At 46.7% G+C, this 17781-nt stretch overlaps 1 protein-coding gene across 7 annotated transcripts in view; it reads right to left on the bottom strand.

Annotated features, from left to right (window-relative positions):
- LOC115172303 (cation channel sperm-associated protein subunit beta) overlaps window positions 1-17781 on the bottom strand; it is a 46530-nt gene that overhangs the window by 1880 nt on the left and 26869 nt on the right. For 6 of the 7 annotated variants that reach the window (XM_029729639.1, XM_029729640.1, XM_029729644.1 and 3 more), the window contains 12 exons: window positions 17567-17710; window positions 17229-17373; window positions 7854-8005; window positions 6655-6845; window positions 5970-6166; window positions 3427-3609; window positions 3034-3174; window positions 1995-2137; window positions 1489-1686; window positions 1284-1394; window positions 988-1098; window positions 95-236 (listed from right to left, as the gene is read on the bottom strand). In XM_029729639.1, the coding sequence (XP_029585499.1) occupies window positions 95-236; window positions 988-1098; window positions 1284-1394; window positions 1489-1686; window positions 1995-2137; window positions 3034-3174; window positions 3427-3609; window positions 5970-6166; window positions 6655-6845; window positions 7854-8005; window positions 17229-17373; window positions 17567-17710 (1858 nt within the window). The remainder of the gene's footprint in view (window positions 1-94; window positions 237-987; window positions 1099-1283; window positions 1395-1488; window positions 1687-1994; window positions 2138-3033; window positions 3175-3426; window positions 3610-5969; window positions 6167-6654; window positions 6846-7853; window positions 8006-17228; window positions 17374-17566; window positions 17711-17781) is intronic. The other variant, XM_029729638.1, reaches the window with a different exon arrangement.

Raw genomic sequence — 17781 nt, 5'->3', positions numbered from 1 at the left:
GGTGCTGGTAAGAACAGTGGTGCTGTTTCTCCGAATGCTGATTCCATCTTTAAAGACATCCTTATATTGCAAAGCCTTCTGGGATGAGACTGACCTGTGACCTTCCAGCTGGTCCGGTTGTTGACCTCTGTGACAGTAACAAAGTAAGGAGAGCAGAGCGGTTGGTCAGCGTGGTTGGTTCTCCTCAGGAACAGGGTGATGTTGAAGTCAGTCACAGGAAACGTTAGCCTCAGCACCTAGAGTACAACACAGAGGACATAGGAAAGACTAAAATACTTTTTAACCAGTATATGATTTTTAAATGATTTCATTCATGCTCGCAGTCGACAAGACTGTATTATGCAGAATGCACAGTTACATTAAGAGAATACTTTAATATATTCCACTAAGTAGTACTAAATATGAGTGTATAGCATATTCAATATTGTTTTGTGTTATAAATGTTACAATATTTAATGTATAGTACCAGTCAAAAGTTTGGACACACCTACTCATTCAAGGGTTTTTATTTTATTTATCTATTTTTTACATTGTAGAATAATAGTGAAGACATCAAAACTATGAAATAACACATATGGAATTTGCTTATTTGAGCTGTTCTTGCCATAATATGGACTTGGTCTTTTACCAAATAGGGCTGTCTTCTGTATACCACCCCTACCTTGTCACAACACAACTGATTGAAATGCATTCCAGGTGACTACCTCAGGAAGCTGGTTGAGAGAATGTCAAGAGTGTGCAAAGCTGTCATCAATGCAAATGGTGGCTACTTTGAAGAATATAAAATATATTTTGATTTGTTTAACACTTTTCTGGTTACTACATGATTCCATATGTGATATTTCATAGTTTTGATGTCTTCACTATTATTCTACAATGAAAAAAATGAATGAGTAGACATGTCCAAACTTTTGACTGGTACTGTATATGTAATTGTTTTGTTTTTGGAAGACATTGATGATTGATCACACTGATGCAGATGTGTACCCTCTGTCTGCAGTCAGAGTTGATGGCTAGAGGAGAGACTTTCAGTCTGTCTGTACAGCCACATTCCTCTGCTGACCTTTTCCCTGCACACTGCTTATACCGACCAGAGTTCTGGAGGAAGACACACAATTTGTCACCCACAAACACTATGTATCACAGCTTACACCCAATGCGAAACACAACACAGAAGCACATATAGACACTTAGTTAAGTTACACTGCACAAACATACAAAGACTTGCTCAGCTTGGAGACAAGGTAGTGCTGGCATGTGTGAACCTTGTGACCTGTGCTCACCTTGGAGATGGGGTAGTGCTGTCTGGGACGGGGATGACTTGGGTCAGCGTTATAGATGTTGTCTGTGGTCGGGATTAAAACACCTAGCTGGGAGGGAGGCCGGTAGTTCACCTGAAGCACACACACGCATCTCATTATCTGCACACAGGTCAACTAATAAAACATTGATCGCATGCCTGTAACCCAGTGTATCTCTATCTCTCACAGGCAGGTTGAAGAGCCTCTTGTTGTCCATGTGATCTACTGGATCCGTGTAGATCCATTCATGATCACTGATTGGCTGTTGGGAGACATAGACAATTTGGAGTCCCTCGGGGCAGGAGTTCTGTAGCGTGAAGGTGAAGGAGGAGGACCTACACAACAGAGAGGCTTCTGGGATGTATACCGTCACTGTGGTGGTTGCCTAGGGGCAGAGGGAAAGATAACACAACACAACACAATGGAGGAACAGACTTCAGACAACTGCATTCAGCAGGGTTGGGGTTCCATTTTCATTCAGTCAATTCAGGAAGTAAACTGAAATTCCAATTCTTTCAATGAAAAAAACTGAATTGGAATTTCAGTTAACTTCCAGAATTGAGTGAATTGAAATGGAATTGACCTATACCCTGATATACTGTATGCAACTACAAAATGTTTTTATGTTATTATTAGTCTATATAGACAAACGCGAGGATGATATGAGGGTGATATGGAGTATTGGAGGTGTACCTTCTTGCAGAGGTGACTGAAGGCAGTGAGGGTGAGCATGTGGTTGTTGGTGTCGTCCCAGGAGTGTCTGGCTGTGACTCGGATGGCCAGAGGGTTGGTCAGAACCACACGCATGAACTTCTTATGGTACACCATGGACAGAGCTACACACACACACACACACACACACACACACACACACACACACACACACACACACACACACACACACACACACACACACACACACACACACACACACACACACACACACACGTATTTTGTCAGAACGAGAGCATTAAAGCTGGAATCCTTAAGTGGTGAAACTGTTTGGGATATTACAACAAAGAAGTTACAGCAAAAACAAACTGTCCCCCCCCAGACATCATTGAACATGCGTGATAGAACAGCAGAATAATTAAACACAAAATGACCACACTGAAGGAGGCCCCGTTTCCCCTAATGCGGATTTCAATCTTTAACTATAGACTACCCTTTCAAAAGAATGTAGACAGTGATACACAGTGAATAGGTATTGGAGTTAGTTTTTACTCTGAGAATTAGAACCTAAGCTTAAACCAAGTGTATTCTTCCCAGAGGATCAATACAGCTGCATTAGACAAAGACATTGTTCACACAAGCACTGATATTTAACCCTTTCTCCTAGGCTGAGTCTCCTCCTACCCATCTGAACAAACATTGCATCTTTACTGCTGCAGGAAACGAAGTAATACGGCCATACATTTTCTTTCTCCCTTAACGTGACCTGACCTCGACCCCCTTCATCACTAATCCACGGCTCTCTCCCCTTATCAATGCTTGCCACATGTGATCGCTTTCGCTGCACTCAGCACATTCCAAGCTTAATTGCACACACTATATACCTTCCTACAGATAACCATTAACTTCTGGTGTAGACCCTCTAAACCTAAGCACTCAATATTTCAATAGGATACCTGATAATTAACCATATCCAAAGTTTAGGAGTTAGTACCCAGAATCCATCACTGGTAATAACCCAGACACCACACACCTCAACCCCAACACCCCCACTACTCACAGTAGTCGGACATGAAGGCCTTGAAGGTGAAGTTGAGCTCTTCTCTGACGTTGATCCTCATCAGAGCGTTATTCCTCATACCGTCCAATGACTGCAGGGCGTGACGACATGGCCCCTCCTTCATCCCCCAGCTCCCCCGGCCTAGATGGATAAATGGATCTATTTCACACATTTAAAATACATATAGGGTTGGTTTCCCAGATCTAGATTAAGTCTCGTCTTGGATTAAGAAGTACTTTCAATGGACAATCTCTATTAAGCATACTTTTTAGTCCAGGACCAGGCTTAATCTGTGTACAGGAAGCGAGCCCAGAGACTTACCTCAGGCGAGTACTACAACAATACACATTCAAAATCATTGAGGATTTAATAACACACAATAAACACAGTAACCTGCAGAGTGGAAGAGCAGCCACTCTCCTGACCGGTGGCTGGTCAGGGGGAGCACTAGGGCTGGCATGGTGGGTTTGGCTAGGGCACTGCCGCTGGGCAGCAGCCCTGTGATGAGGTAACTGCTGAAGCCTGGTGCTACCACAGCCTTCCCCACGTGGGACAAATTAAACCCCTGGGATGGATCTGGACAAGACAGGACAGGACAGCTCAGAGTTTACCACAGGAGAAACAGTAGCAGGGTTGACTAAAGCAGGCAGCTCAGTGTTTACCACAGAAGAATGATAGTGTTATCATCTAAGGAATCAAATCAAATCAAATGTTATTTGTCATATACACATGGTTAGCAGATCTTAATGCGAGTGTAGCAAAATGCTTGTGCTTCTAGTTCCAACAGTGCAGTAATATCTAACAAGTAATTCACCAACAACTACCTAATAAACACAAATCTAAATATGTACATGTAAGTATATGGATGAGCGATGGTCGAGCGGCATAGGCAAGGTGCAATAGATGGTATAAAATACAGTATATACATGTGATATGAGTAAGGTAAGATATGTAAACATTATTAAAGTGGCATTATTTAAAGTGGCATTGTATAAAGTGACTAGTGATCCATTTATTAAAGTGGCCAGTGATTGGGTCTCAATGTAGGCAGCAGTCTCCCTGAGTTAGTGATTGCTGTTTAGCAGTCTGATTGATGGCCTTGAGATAGAAGCTGTTTTTCAGTCTCTCGGTCCCAGCTTCGATGGACCTGTACTGACCTCGCCTTCTGGATGGTAGCGGTGTGAACAGGCAGTGGCTCGGGTGGCCTTCCTGTGACATCGGGTGCTGTAGGTGTCATGGAGGGCAGGTAGTTTGCCCCCGGTGACGCGTTGTGCAGACTGCACCACCAGCCCGTCAGGATGCTCTCGATTGTGCATCTGTAAAAGTTTGGCAGGGTTTTGGGTGAAAAGCCAAATTTCTTCAGCCTTCTGAGGTTGAAGAGGCGCTGTTGCGCCTTCTTCACCACACTGTCTGTGTGGGTGGACTATTTCAGTTTGTCTGTGATGTGTACGCCGAGGAACTTAAAACTTTCCACCTTCTCCACTGCTGTCCCATCGATGTGGATAGGGGGGTGCTCCCTCTGCTGTTTCCTGACGTCCACGATCATCTCCTTTGTTTTGTTGACGTTGAGTGAGAGGTTGTTTTCCTGACACCACACTCCGAGTGCCCTTACCGCCTCCCTGTACGCTGTTTTGTTGTTGTTGGTAATCAAGGCCACTACTGTTGTGTTGTCCGCAAACTTGATGATTGAGTTGGAGGCGTGCATGGCCACACAGTCATGGATGAACAGAGAGTACAGAAGGGGGCTGAGCACGCACCCTTGTAGGGCCCCAGTGTTGAGGGTCAGTGAAGTGGAGATGTTGTTTCCTACCTTCACCACCTGGGGGCGGCCAGTCAAAAAGTCTAGGACCCAATTGCACAGGGCGGGGTGGAGACCCAGGACTTCCAGCTTGATGATGAGCTTGGAGGGAACATGGTGTTGAATGCTGAGCTGTAGTCAATGAACAGCATTCTTACATAGGATTCAATTTGTCCAGATGAGATAGGGCAGTGTGCAATGTGATGGCGATTGCGTCGTCTGTGGACCTGTTGGGGCGGTATGCAAACTGAAGTGGGTCTTCATAATGACAGAAGTGAGTGCTACGGGGCGGTAGTCATTTAGTTAAGTTATCTTTGCTTTCTTGGGTACAGGAATAATGATAGCCATCTTGAAGCATGTGGGAACAACAGACTGGGATAGGGAGAGATTGAATATGTCCGTAAACACACCAGCCAGCTGGTCTGCGCATGTTCTGAGGACGCCACTAGGGATGCCGTCTGGGCCAGCAGCTTTGCGAGGGTTAACACGTTTAAATGTTTTACTTACGCCAGCCACGGAGAAGGAGGGGGGGCGCAGTCCTTGTTAGCGGGGCCGCGACGGTGGTACTTTATTATCTTCAAAGCGGGCAAAGAAGGTGTTTAGTTTGTCTGAAAGCGTGACGTCGGTGTCCGTGACGTGGCTGGTTTTCTTTTTGTAGTCCGTGATTTCCTGTTGACCTTGCCACATACGTCTCGTGTCTGAGCCGTTGAATTGCGACTCCACCTTGTCCCTGTACTGGCATTTCGCTTGTTTGATTGGCTTGAGAAGGGAATAACTACACTGCTTATCTTAACTTCAAGTGTGCACACTTAAATTTAATCTTCCTTCAAACGGATCTGGCAAGTCAGGCAGCTCATAGTTTACCTCAGGAGAAACCGCAGCAGGCTGGGTTAAATAAAGCTATGAGTTGTGAGTAGTGGCTGATTTATTTTGGATCATGTCTTAAGATTCATGACGAGAGATTGAGATCGTAGCTAGAAATATCACATTAATTTACTTGGAAGGATAGGAAAATATCTGAAACGTAGCATGATTCTGTTAGAATTTCAGGACTAGTAAGCAACACAAAATAAGTTTGGGAATCACTAAATGTAAATGAACTAACAAGTTAGTTGATGCTATCTTTCTTTCCAGTTACCTAGGTCTTTGAGCTGCAGTGTAACAATGAGCCCCTCAGGCTCCCCCTTCTTCACCAACAGGTCATATAACTGCATAGGCTCCGCATTTAGGCTTGCTCCTTTTATTGGCTCCAGGATCTCCCCGACGACGACCCCGGAGAACCCCCTCAGGTAGTGAGTCCGGAACACTTCTGTGATCACCATCATCCCACCGTCACTGAGGGAGAACACACACACAGACATGTATGGACATGCACACACGCACATCTGGAGGACACTGATGGCATTTACTAAGACACATAAGTCAATACAAAGATATAAAGACACTCAATAGTAGATAGGAAAGTCCATATTAGATCAGGAAGTCAATACTAGATCAGGAAGTCAATACTAGATCAGGAAGTCAATATTAGATAAGGAAGTCAACATTAGATAAGAAAGTAAATATTAGATAAGGAAGTCAATATTAAAGACATTATTAGATAAGGAAGTCAATATTAAAGTCAATATTAGATAAGGAATTCAATATTAGATAAGGAGGTCAATATTACATGTAGACAAGGAACAAGTGTCTAAAATAGTTCAAAAGATGACATGTTTAAGAGATTTGGAACATGTGAGAGGTAAATGTATGTTAAGGATAGTATTGAACAGGTGAAAAGGAAATGGGGAGTAGGGAGAGACTAGGGCTAGAGTCCCCCCCACCTGAAGTAGATGACCTTGCCCACGTGGTCAGGTGAGAAGTGGCTGGCGGGTGCCACGGTGAGAGGGTTGTTCCTGCCCTGGTGGTTGTTTCCGTTAGCATGGTCATTGATGACAGCGTTCTCGTGGAGCAGGACTGTGTGGTCTGTGGTGTACTGGAGGGCCAGGGCTTTGTCAAAACCCATCTCATGTTTCTATTGGGACACAAACACACAGTAGGTTAAAAACCAAGATATCAGTGTATGTCTGCAACAGGCCTGACAGACAGGAGAATATCGTATTGGCCAGTACAGGCAATAGATGATGTGCTATAAAGCCATTTCTACACCAACAGTTGTCAAAAACTGCAGTAACCCGATTCTTATGCCTTCTATGGTGTGTCTGAGGATAATCTCCCATGGGCAGATTCTGCGTGTAGACCGAAGAATCTGCCGGGACTGCTTTTGTCACTGGTTATATGGACGTATCAGGATTGGGTGAAGGCGGTGCTTAAACTGCTTCACTTCAAGTGCTTTGCACGTGTGCCCATGCGGATCGAAAGGGGCGTGGGGGGGGGGTTTGGTGGCTTTGGCTGAGAGTTTCTTTTTGCAAGGGTGGAGACTTTGCAAACCCCCGGAACTCTCAATTTCAAACACATATAGACCCAGAAGTTAATCACGCAGTTGACCAAATTACGCAAGATTTTACTTCTGGGTTAACTAACATTAGTCTGTAGCTAAAGCAACTTTGGTTTTGTTCAGTATGGCACACCGTAGCAAACCGTTTGCAATACTGACCTCTATGAGGTGGTCAATCTCGATGGTCCTGTAGCTAAAGGGCAATTCCACAGTGACAGAATGATGCTGAGACTCAGACTTTTCACTTTAAAATACATGTTAAGTTAAACAAACTCTATGCACAAGGACCACTTTTAACAAAATTACTTTTTTGTGCCATCATTTTTTTGCCATCATTTGTGCCATCAAACTTTGCATCTCCACTGTTCTTCAAGTAAATGTGTTTTTGTAAAAATTCTTAAAAGTTGTCTTTGTGCATTGAGATGTATGGTCTGTTTAACTTTGCAGCTATTGTTTTTTGTTTGGCATACATTTTAAAGGGAAACATCTGAGTCACAGCATCATTATGTTACCGTGAAATTGACCTAAAGCATCTGGGGTTGTGTTGAGTAGGGCATACCGTAGCAAAATGCTTGCAACACTGACCTCTATGAGGTGGTCTATCTCGATGTTCCTGTAGCTAAAGCCACTGGGTTTGTCTTTGTCCAGCTGAACAGCAATCAGGATGCCCATGTGACCACACAGTAGAGTACTGGCTACATCCAGGGTCTCGTTCAACCACGCAAACCTGGCAAGACCTTCAGGAAGACAAAAATGGGTGGGGATGGGGGAGATGGGATGTGATAGGAATTCTGGCAGGTTCAAGTAGGGCTGTGGCGGTCATGAAATTTTGTCAGCTGGTTATTGTCATGCAAAAGACTGCCGGTCTCATAATTAACATCTCCAGGCTTCCATGCATACAAGCCGCTGATGGGACATCTGCATTTAAAATAGCTGAATAAATCGATTTAATATACACCATCACAATAAATCCATTATTTATTTTAGGCAGGTCTAAAGAAACATTATATGAAGAATATGTATTTTAGAAGAACAGAATATGAATTGGCCTACTGTATGTTATCTGGCTGTGCTCCATGCCTTAGGCTGTAGGCTTGTTCATTTAGCAGACTAGATATGCTAATAAGTCCCGTGGCATTATTTTATATTATATGATTTTATAGTAACTAGAAAATAATTGAACTTAGCTGAATAAAATGGAAAGGATATTTTTCCCATTCCGGAGCGAGTACACATGGCTATGTTGAGAGTAAAAGTGATCATTTGAAACAGGTCCTATACAATAGATTTAGAGTTATTTGGCAACGTTTGCAGTCTGTTCCTTGCCTCAGGCTGCATACACTGTTCTCTCATCAAGTGATCATATTTTCACTATTCTAAATGTAATCTTGTCTTTACTATTATGTCAAATTAGTTTTAATTTAGAACGGGCCATTATCAAATGGGCAGAAACAGAGGCATGGGAAAAAATAGGGAATGGAGGCAACTTTTCAGCTGGTTTGGTTATTTCTCTCTCTGCGTGCGTTGGAGAAAGGAATGAAGGAGAGAGGAAAATATGGAAACGTATAGTGGTGAGATATTCTGTAGCTAAAGGTAATGCCCTATATTACTAGGCATTTCAAAATCAAATACAAATTCATATACAGTGCATTCGAAAAGTATTCAAACCCCTTGATTTAGAATTCAAGGCACACTTAACCAGCCCGGCTACCACAGCATTCTGCAGCGATACGCCATCCCATTTGGTTTGCACTTAGTGGGACTATCATTTGTTTTTCAACAGGACAATGACCCAACACACCTCCAGGCTGTGTAAGGGCTCTTTGGCCAAGGAGTGATGGAGTGCTGCATCAGATGACCTGGTCTCCAAAATCACTTAACCTCAACACAACTGAGATGGTTTGGGATATGTTGGACCGCAGAGTGAAGGAAAAGCAGCCAACAAGTGCTCAGCACATGTGGGAACTCCTTCAATACTGTTGGAAAAGCATCTCAGGTGAAGCTGGTTGAAAGAATGCCAAGAGTGTGCAAAGCTGTCATCAAGGCAAAGTGTGGCCAATTTAAAGAATCCCAAATATATTTTGATTTGTTTAACACTTATTTGGTTACTACATGATTCCATATGTGTTATTTCAAAGTTTTGAGGTCTTCACTATTATTGTACAATGGAGAAAATAGTAAAAATAAAGAAAAACCCTTGAATGAGGAGGTGTGTCCAAACTTTTGATTGGTACTGTAAGTATTCAGACCCTTTGCTATGAGACTCGAAATTGAGCTCAGGTGCATCATGTTTCCATTGATTATTATTGAGACATTTCTACAAGTTGATTGGAGTCCACCTGTGGTAAATTAATTTGATTGGACATGATTTGGAAAGTCACACACCTGTCTATATAAGGTCCCACAGTTGACAGTGCATGTCAGAGCAAAAACCAAGCCATGAGGTCAAAGGATTTGTCCGTAGACCTCCGAGACAAGATTGTGTCGAGGCACAGATCTGGAGTAGGGTACCAAAACATTTCTGCAGCATTGACAGTCCCCAAGAACACAGTGGCCTCCATCATTCTTAAATTGAAGAAGTATGGATGACGACCTTAAACAAACAGCCAAGACAACACAGGAGTGGCTTTGGGACAAGTCTCTGAATGTCCTTGAGTGGCCCAGCCAGAGCCAAGATTCTTGAACCCGATCGAACATCTCTGGAGAGACCTGAAAATAACTGTGCAGCAACACTCCCCATCCAACCTGACAGAGCTTGAGAGGATCTGGAGAGAAGAATGGGAGAAACTCCCCAAATATAGGTGTGCCAAGCTTGTAGCGTCATACCCAAGAAGACTCGAGGCTGTAATCGCTGTCAAAGGTGCTTCAACAAAGTACTGGGTCTGAATACTTATGCAAATATGATATCATTTAAAAAAAAAATGTTTATACATTTGCTAACATTTCTAAAAACCTGCTTTTGCTTTGTCAATATGGGGTATTGTGTGTAGATTGGTGAGGGAAAAAAACTATTTAATCAAACCTTATAATACGGCTGTAACGTAACAAAATGTGGAAAAGGTCAAGGGGTCTGAATACTTTCCGAATGCACTGTATACTGAACAGAAATATAAACGCAACATGTAAAGTGTTGGTCCCATGTTTCATGAGCTGAAATAAAAGATCCCCAAAATGTTCCATATGCACAAAAAGCTCATTTCTTTACATCCCTGTTAGTGAGCATTTCTCCTTTGCCAAGATAATCCATCCACTTGACAGGTATGGTATATCAAAAAGCTGATTAAACAGCATGATCATTTCACAGGTGCACCTTGTGCTGGGGACAATAAAAGGCCACTAAAATGTTTTGTCACACAATGCCACAGATGTCTCAAGTTGTGAGGGAGCATGCAATTGGCTTGCTGACTGCAGGAATGTCCACAATAATTGAATGTTCATTTCTCTACCATAAACCGCCTCCAACGTCATTTTAGAGAATTTGGCAGTACGTCCAACCAGCCTCACAACCGCAGACCACGTGTAACCACGCCAGCCCAGGACTTCCACATTACCCAGTGGGTGTGCCTGGTTCCCAAGTGGGTGGGCGTATGCCCCCCAGGCACACCCATGTCTGCGCCCTTGCCCAGCCATGTGGAATCTATCAATAAAGGCCTAATTAATTTATTTCAAATGACTGATTTCCTTAAATGAACTGTAACTCAGTCAAATCATTGAAATTGTTGCATACGGTGTTTATACTTTTGTTCAGTATATAACCGCAGGCTTAGCCGCCCTGCACAATCAATGAACCAACAGCATCTCCTAGGCCTATATATTCTCTCCCAGACTCATGAATAGAACGTTTGCAGCGTAGCATAAGGTAACCAGTCCATCCAGTATGCATAATAAATCCATACTCAAAGGCGATTTGTCAGGCTGTGGGTAACTGGTGCATGGAATCAGGCGCAGGAGAGCAGAGATGAGTGTACAAGGTAATTTATTCCACGAACAGCACCAGTATAAAACAAATACTAAAGGTGCGTGAAATACCGGTCACTCGTAAATAATGGGCGTAATAACGAACCCGGCAAACAAAACCAGCCAACAAGTAACGACCTGAACATTATATACAAACACGCACATAAACATGGGGGAAACAGAGGGTTAAATAATGAACATGTAATTGGGGAATAGAAACCAGGTGTGTAGAAAACAAAGACAAAACAAATGGAAAATGAAAAGTGGATCGGCGATGGCTAGAAAGCCGGGGACGTCGACCGCCGCCCGAACAAGGAGAGGGACCGACTTCGGCGGGAGTCGTCACAGTACCCCCCCTTGATGCGCGGCTCCAGCAGCGCGCTGACAACGACCTCGGGGACGACCCGGAGGACAAGGCGTAGGGCGATCCGGATGGAGACGGTGGAACTCCCGCAGCATCGAGGGGTCCAATACGTTCTCCACCGGCACCCAGCATCTCTCCTCCGGACCGTACCCCTCCCACTCCACGAGGTACTGAAGGCCCCTCGCCCGACGCCTCGAATCCAGTATGTATTGAATTGCATACGCCGGGGCCCCCTCGATGTCCAGAGGGGGCGGAGGAACCTCCCGCACCTCAGACTCCTGGAGTGGACCAGCCACCACCGGCCTGAGGAGAGACACATGGAACGAGGGGTTAATTCGATAATCGGGGGGAAGCTGTAACCTGTAACACACCTCGTTCAGGATTTTGAATGGCCCCACAAACCGCGGACCCAGCTTCCGGCAGGGCAGGCGGAGGGGCAGGTTTCAGGTCGAGAGCCAGACCCGGTTCCCCGGTGTGAACACCGGGGCCTCACTGCGGTGGCGATCTGCGTAGGTTTTCTGGCGCCTCTGAAGGTGCACATGAGTGGCGTCCCAGGTCTCCTCAGCGAATCTAAACCAGTCATCTCCGGCAGGAGCCTCGATCTGGCTCTGATGCCAAGGCGCCAGGCCCGGCTGGTACCCCAGTACACACTGGAAGGGAGAGAGGTTAGTGGAGGAGTGGCGGAGCGAGTTCTGGGCCATCTCTGCCCAGGGCACGAATGCCGCCCACTCCCCCGGTCTGTCCTGGCGATAGGACCGCAGAAACCTACCCACATCCTGGTTCACTCTCTCCACCTGCCCATTACTCTCGGAGTGAAAACCCGAGGTAAGGCTGACCGAGACCCCCAGACGTTCCATGAACCCCCTCCAGACCCTTGATGTGAACTGGGGACCTCGATCAGATACTAATGTCCTCAGGCACCCCGTAGTGCCGGAAGACGTGTGTAAACAGAGCCTCCGCAGTCTGTAGGGTCGTAGGGAGACCGGATAAAGGGAGGAGACGACAGGACTTAGAAAACCAATCCACAACGACCAGGATCGTGGTGTTACCCTGTGATGGAGGAAGATCCGTTAGGAAATCCACAGACAGGTGCGACCACAGCCGTTGTGGAACGGGTAAGGGTTGTAACTTCCCTCTAGGCAAGTGCCTAGGGGCCTTGCACTGGGCGCACACCGAGCAGGAGGAGACATAAACCCTCACGTCCTTAGTTAAAGTGGACCACCAGTACTTCCCACTAAGACAGCGCACTGTCCCACCGATGCCCGGATGACCAGAGGAGGGTGACGTATGGGCCCAATAGATCAAACGGTCGCAGACAGCAGACGGAACGTACAGACGCAGAGCTGGACATTGGGGGGGAGTGGGCTCTGTACGTAACGCTGGGCTCTGTACGTAAGTCCGCTCGATGTCCGCGTCCAGCTCCCACACTACCGGTGCCACCAGGCAAGAGGCCGGAAGTATGGGAGTGGGATCCATGGGCCGCTCCTCTGTGTCATACATCCGGGACAGTGCGTCTGCCTTAGCGTTCTGGGAACCTGGTCTGTAGGACAGGGTGAAGACAAAACGGGTAAAGAACATGGCCCACCTTGCCTGGCGAGGGTTCAGTCTCCTCGCCACCCGGATGTACTCCAGATTGCGGTGGTCAGTCCAGATGAGAAAAGGCTGTTTAGCCCCCTCAAGCCAATGTCTCCACGCCTACAAAGCCTTGATGACAGCCAACAGCTCTCGGTCCCACACATCATAGTTTCGCTCCGCCGGGCTGAGCTTCTTCAAGAAGAAGGCACAGGGGCGGAGCTTTGGTGGCGTACCCGAGCGCTGAGAGAGCACGGCTCCTATCCCAGCCTCGGACGCGTCCACCTCCACTATGAACGCCAAAGAGGGATCCGGATGAGCCAGCACCGGAGCCGCGGTAAACAGAGCCCTCAGCTGACCAAAAGCCCTGTCCGCCTCAGCCGACCACTGCAAACGCACCGGTCCCCCTTTCAGCAGTGAGGTAATGGGAGCTGCTACCTGACCAAAACCCTGGATAAACCTCCGGTAGTAGTTGGCAAACCCTAAAAACCTCTGCACTTCCTTTACCGTGGTGGGAGTCGGCCAATTACGCACAGCTGAAATGCGGACACTCTCCATCTCCACCCCTGAAGTGGAAATGCGGTACCCTAGGAAGGAGACAGACTATTGAAAGAACAGGCATTTCTCAGCCTTGATGTACAGGTCATGCTCCAACAGTCAACCAAGCACCCTGTGCTCCAGGGACACATGCTTGGAACGTGTAGCGGAGTATATCAGAATGTTGTCGATATACACCACTACACCCTGACTGTGCAGGTCCCGGAAAATCTTGTCTAGAAAGGCCTGGAAGACTGATGGAGCATTCATCAACCTGTACGGCATGACGAGGTACTCATAGTGCCCTGAGGTGGTACTAAATGCCGTCTTCCACTCGTCCCCCTCCCGGATAAGCACCAGGTTGTAAGCGCTCCTGAGATCCAATTTTGTGAAGAAGCGCGCCCCGTGCATTGACTCGATCGCACTGGCGATGAGAGGTAGCGGGTAACTGTACCTCACAGTGATTTGGTTGATGCCTCGATAGTCAATACACGGGTGCAGACCTGCATCCTTCTTATTCACATAAAAGAAACTCGAGGAGGCAGGTGAAGTGGAGGGCCGAATGTACCCCTGCCCCAGAGATTATGTTTCCATAGCCGCCGTCTCCTCTTGTGACAGGGGATACACGTGACTCCTGGGAAGTGCTGCGTCTACCAGGAGATTTATCGCACAATCCCCCCGTCGATGGGGTGGTAATTGAGTCGCCTTCTTTTTACAGAAGGCGAGAGCCAAATCGGCATATTCAGAGGGGATGCACATGGTGGAGACCTGGTCTGGACTTTCCACCATACTAGCACCGACGGAAACCCCTAAACACCTACCCGAGCACTTTCGTGACCACCCTGTGAGAGCCCCCTGTTGCCACGAAATAGTGGGGTAATGACAGGCCAACCAGGGTGGGCCCAGCACCATGGGAAACGCATTAGAATCAATAAGGAAGAGACTGATTCTCTCCTTGTGACCCTCCTGCGTAACCATGTCCAGTGGAGCGGTGGCCTCCCTAATTAGCCCTGACCCTAATGGTCGATTATCTAAGGCGTGCACAGGGAAAGGCATATCCACAGGAACAATGGGGATCCCTAAACTATGGGCAAATGATCTGTCAATAAAATTCCCAGCTGCGCCTGAATCTATGAGCGCCTTATGTTGGGAATGCGGGGAAAACTCAGGAAAATTAATAAACAAAAACATGTGAGGAACAGGGGGCTCTGGGTGAGCCTGGTACCGACTCACCTGGGGTGACACGAGAGTGCCCTGCCTGCTGCCTCGACTCCTAGAAGAAACTCCCCACCCCCGACTGGCAGTGTGCCCTCTGCGGCCACAGATGGTGCATGGATTGGCCCCTCCTCCGGTCGCCCTAATAGCAGCATCTCCCAACTCCATGGGTGTTGAACGGTGGTGCTGGGGGATGGAATCCAAAGACCCCGATCTGGACGTCCGCGGGTAGCCAGCAGGTTATCCAACCTTATGGACATGTCCACCAGCTGGTCGAAGGTCAGAGTTGTGTCCCTACAGGCCAACTCCCGACGGACGTCCTCACGCAAACTACAACGGTAGTGATCGATCAGGGCCCTGTCGTTCCACCCTGCACCGGCGGCCAGGGGCCGGAAGTCCAATGCGAACTCCTGTGTGCACCTCGTCCCCTACCTCAGGTGCACGAGACGTTCACTCGCCGGTCTACCCTCAGGTGGGTGGTCGAAGACTGCCCTGAAGCGGCCGGTGAAATCCTCGAATTTGTCCAGCACCGCTCCTCCTTCCTCCCATATGGCGTTGGCCCAATCCAGGGCTTTCCCTGAGAGACAGGAGACGCTCTCGCGGCCCGAAGGAGCCGGGTGCACGGTCGCCAGGTAGAGCTCCAGTTGGAGTAGGAAACTCTGACATCCCGCTGCCTTTCCATCGTACTCCCTCGGAAGGGAGAGTTGAATCCCACTGGAACCGGGTGAGGGGTGATCAGTGGTGTCCTTGGTGGTGCTGGTGGAGGTGCTGGAGGAACTCCTCTTCTCTCCCAGTGCTCCATAGTCTGTAGGACGCGATCCATAGCGATGCCGAGATGTTGTTGCATCGCCTCATGATGCTGGACACGCTCCTCAACCCCTAGTACCGGGGTAACTGCTCCTGCTGACTCCATTTCGGGTGTGTGTTTCTGTCAGGCTGTGGGTAACTGGTGCATGGAATCAAGCGCAGGAGAGCAGAGATGAGTGTACAAGGTAATTTATTCCACGAACAGCACCAGCACCAGCACCACAAATACTAAAGGTGTGTGAAATACCGGTCACTCGTAAATAACGGGCGTAATAACGAACCCGGCAAACAAAACCAGCCAACAAGTAATGACCTGAACATTATATACAAACACGCACACAAACATGGGGGAAACAGAGGGTTAAATAATGAACATGTAATTTGGGAATAGAAACCAGGTGTGTAGAAAACAAAGACAAAACAAATGGAAAATGAAAAGTGGATCGTCGATGGCTAGAAAACAAGGAGAGGGACCGACATCGGCGGAAGTCGTGACACGATTACTACAATTAGTTAAATTTTGGAGTATAGGCAAGACCAATTATGTACCAAAGACATCTTAAATCAGTTTTTAAAAACAAAATATTTTTCTGCCATGCGTAATATGCGGTAGTCTATCTATTGTATAACGTCACAATCGTTATTTTAAATCAGGGTTTGTTTCCGGGATAGGGCTCATAGGCCTATACGTATTCATAAGCTCTATGCGTATGGGTGTTTTGAATCACGTGTGGCTCAGTTGGTAGAGCATGGTGTTTGCAACGCCAGGGTTGTGGGTTCGATTCCCACGGGGGACCAGTACGGAAGAAAAAAATGTATGAAATGTATGCATTCACTACTGTAAGTCGCTCTGGATAAGAGCGTCTGCTAAATGACTAAAATGTAATCATCACCTTAGAAAGCGCTGTCCGTTTAGTTGTGTTTGGCTTTGAAACAACATCCACAACGACCATGTTTTCCACTCAGTTTCCACCTGTTGTTCAACTTCTTTCTTCAAAGTGATCAATCACAGTAAGGTGAGTTTTAAAAGCATGACACTGTTTTGATGATAAGTGTTTGACGTGATTTTCCATTGTATTTGCATTGATGTCAGAGTGGTTAGAGCGACAACAGAGCCCTGAGTACCAGACCATTGGTGACCTGATGATCGTTAGCGAGTTGGGTACTACCAACGCATGTCCTGAGTGCATAAGAGGACATTACCGTGACTCAACGGTCACGTGGAATTTAACTGCAGGCATGACTCATGACTGCCGACGTGGCGGTAATACGGTCTCCACAACAGCCCTAGGTTCAAGCCTACATCCTGCAGCATATTCTTTAGGAGTTGATGGTGGTGTTCCAGGTTGTCTGTTTTGCAGTCACCCTGTTCTCAGAAGGGTTCACAAACAAACATGGTTCCTTTCTGAGTAGTTACAAACTTCTCCAGGCGTTGTGAGATTGGATCATTTGGGAAGCACGGCTGCAAAAAAAGATAACCTGGAACATCACTATTGTTGTTGTCCCACCTGACTTCATGATGTAGAGGTTTCCATGGTCAGTAAAGAACACTACCACGCCAATGACAGTACAGCTCAGCGCGTCTATCACGATCTGATTGTCTAGAGAGAACACCCACGTGAAGGTAGAGCCTCTGTCTGACGACGTCCACACCTAAACACAAAATAATACACAGACAAAGGTTGGGTAAGGGAAATACATTATGGTATCAAATTCATCATACTTAGATAGGACCCTGAGTTTTCCTACCTCCGGTATTTTTTGTTCTGTCAACTTATTTGAACTCTGTGTGTGTGTGTGTGCGTGCATATGCATGTGTGTAATGTATGTGTGTGTGTGCTGTCACCTCTGAGCCGTACAGGATAACATGGTTGTCCAACAGGAAGATCCCTCTGGGCTGGAAGTCTAGAATCACCGGGGGGAACTTGGTGTGACGTTGAAAAAGATCCTCTGCCTTTACACCAAACACTGACACCATCGCACCATTCTGCTGGAAGAGAGAGACACACAATATAATTTCATGATCATACTATCTGGGGATCGTGGATTTTTACTTGACTC

Source organism: Salmo trutta, chromosome 33 (genome assembly GCF_901001165.1).
Source record: "Salmo trutta chromosome 33, fSalTru1.1, whole genome shotgun sequence".
Lineage (NCBI taxonomy): Eukaryota > Metazoa > Chordata > Actinopteri > Salmoniformes > Salmonidae > Salmo > Salmo trutta.
This window is presented reverse-complemented; position numbering and strand designations above follow the sequence as displayed.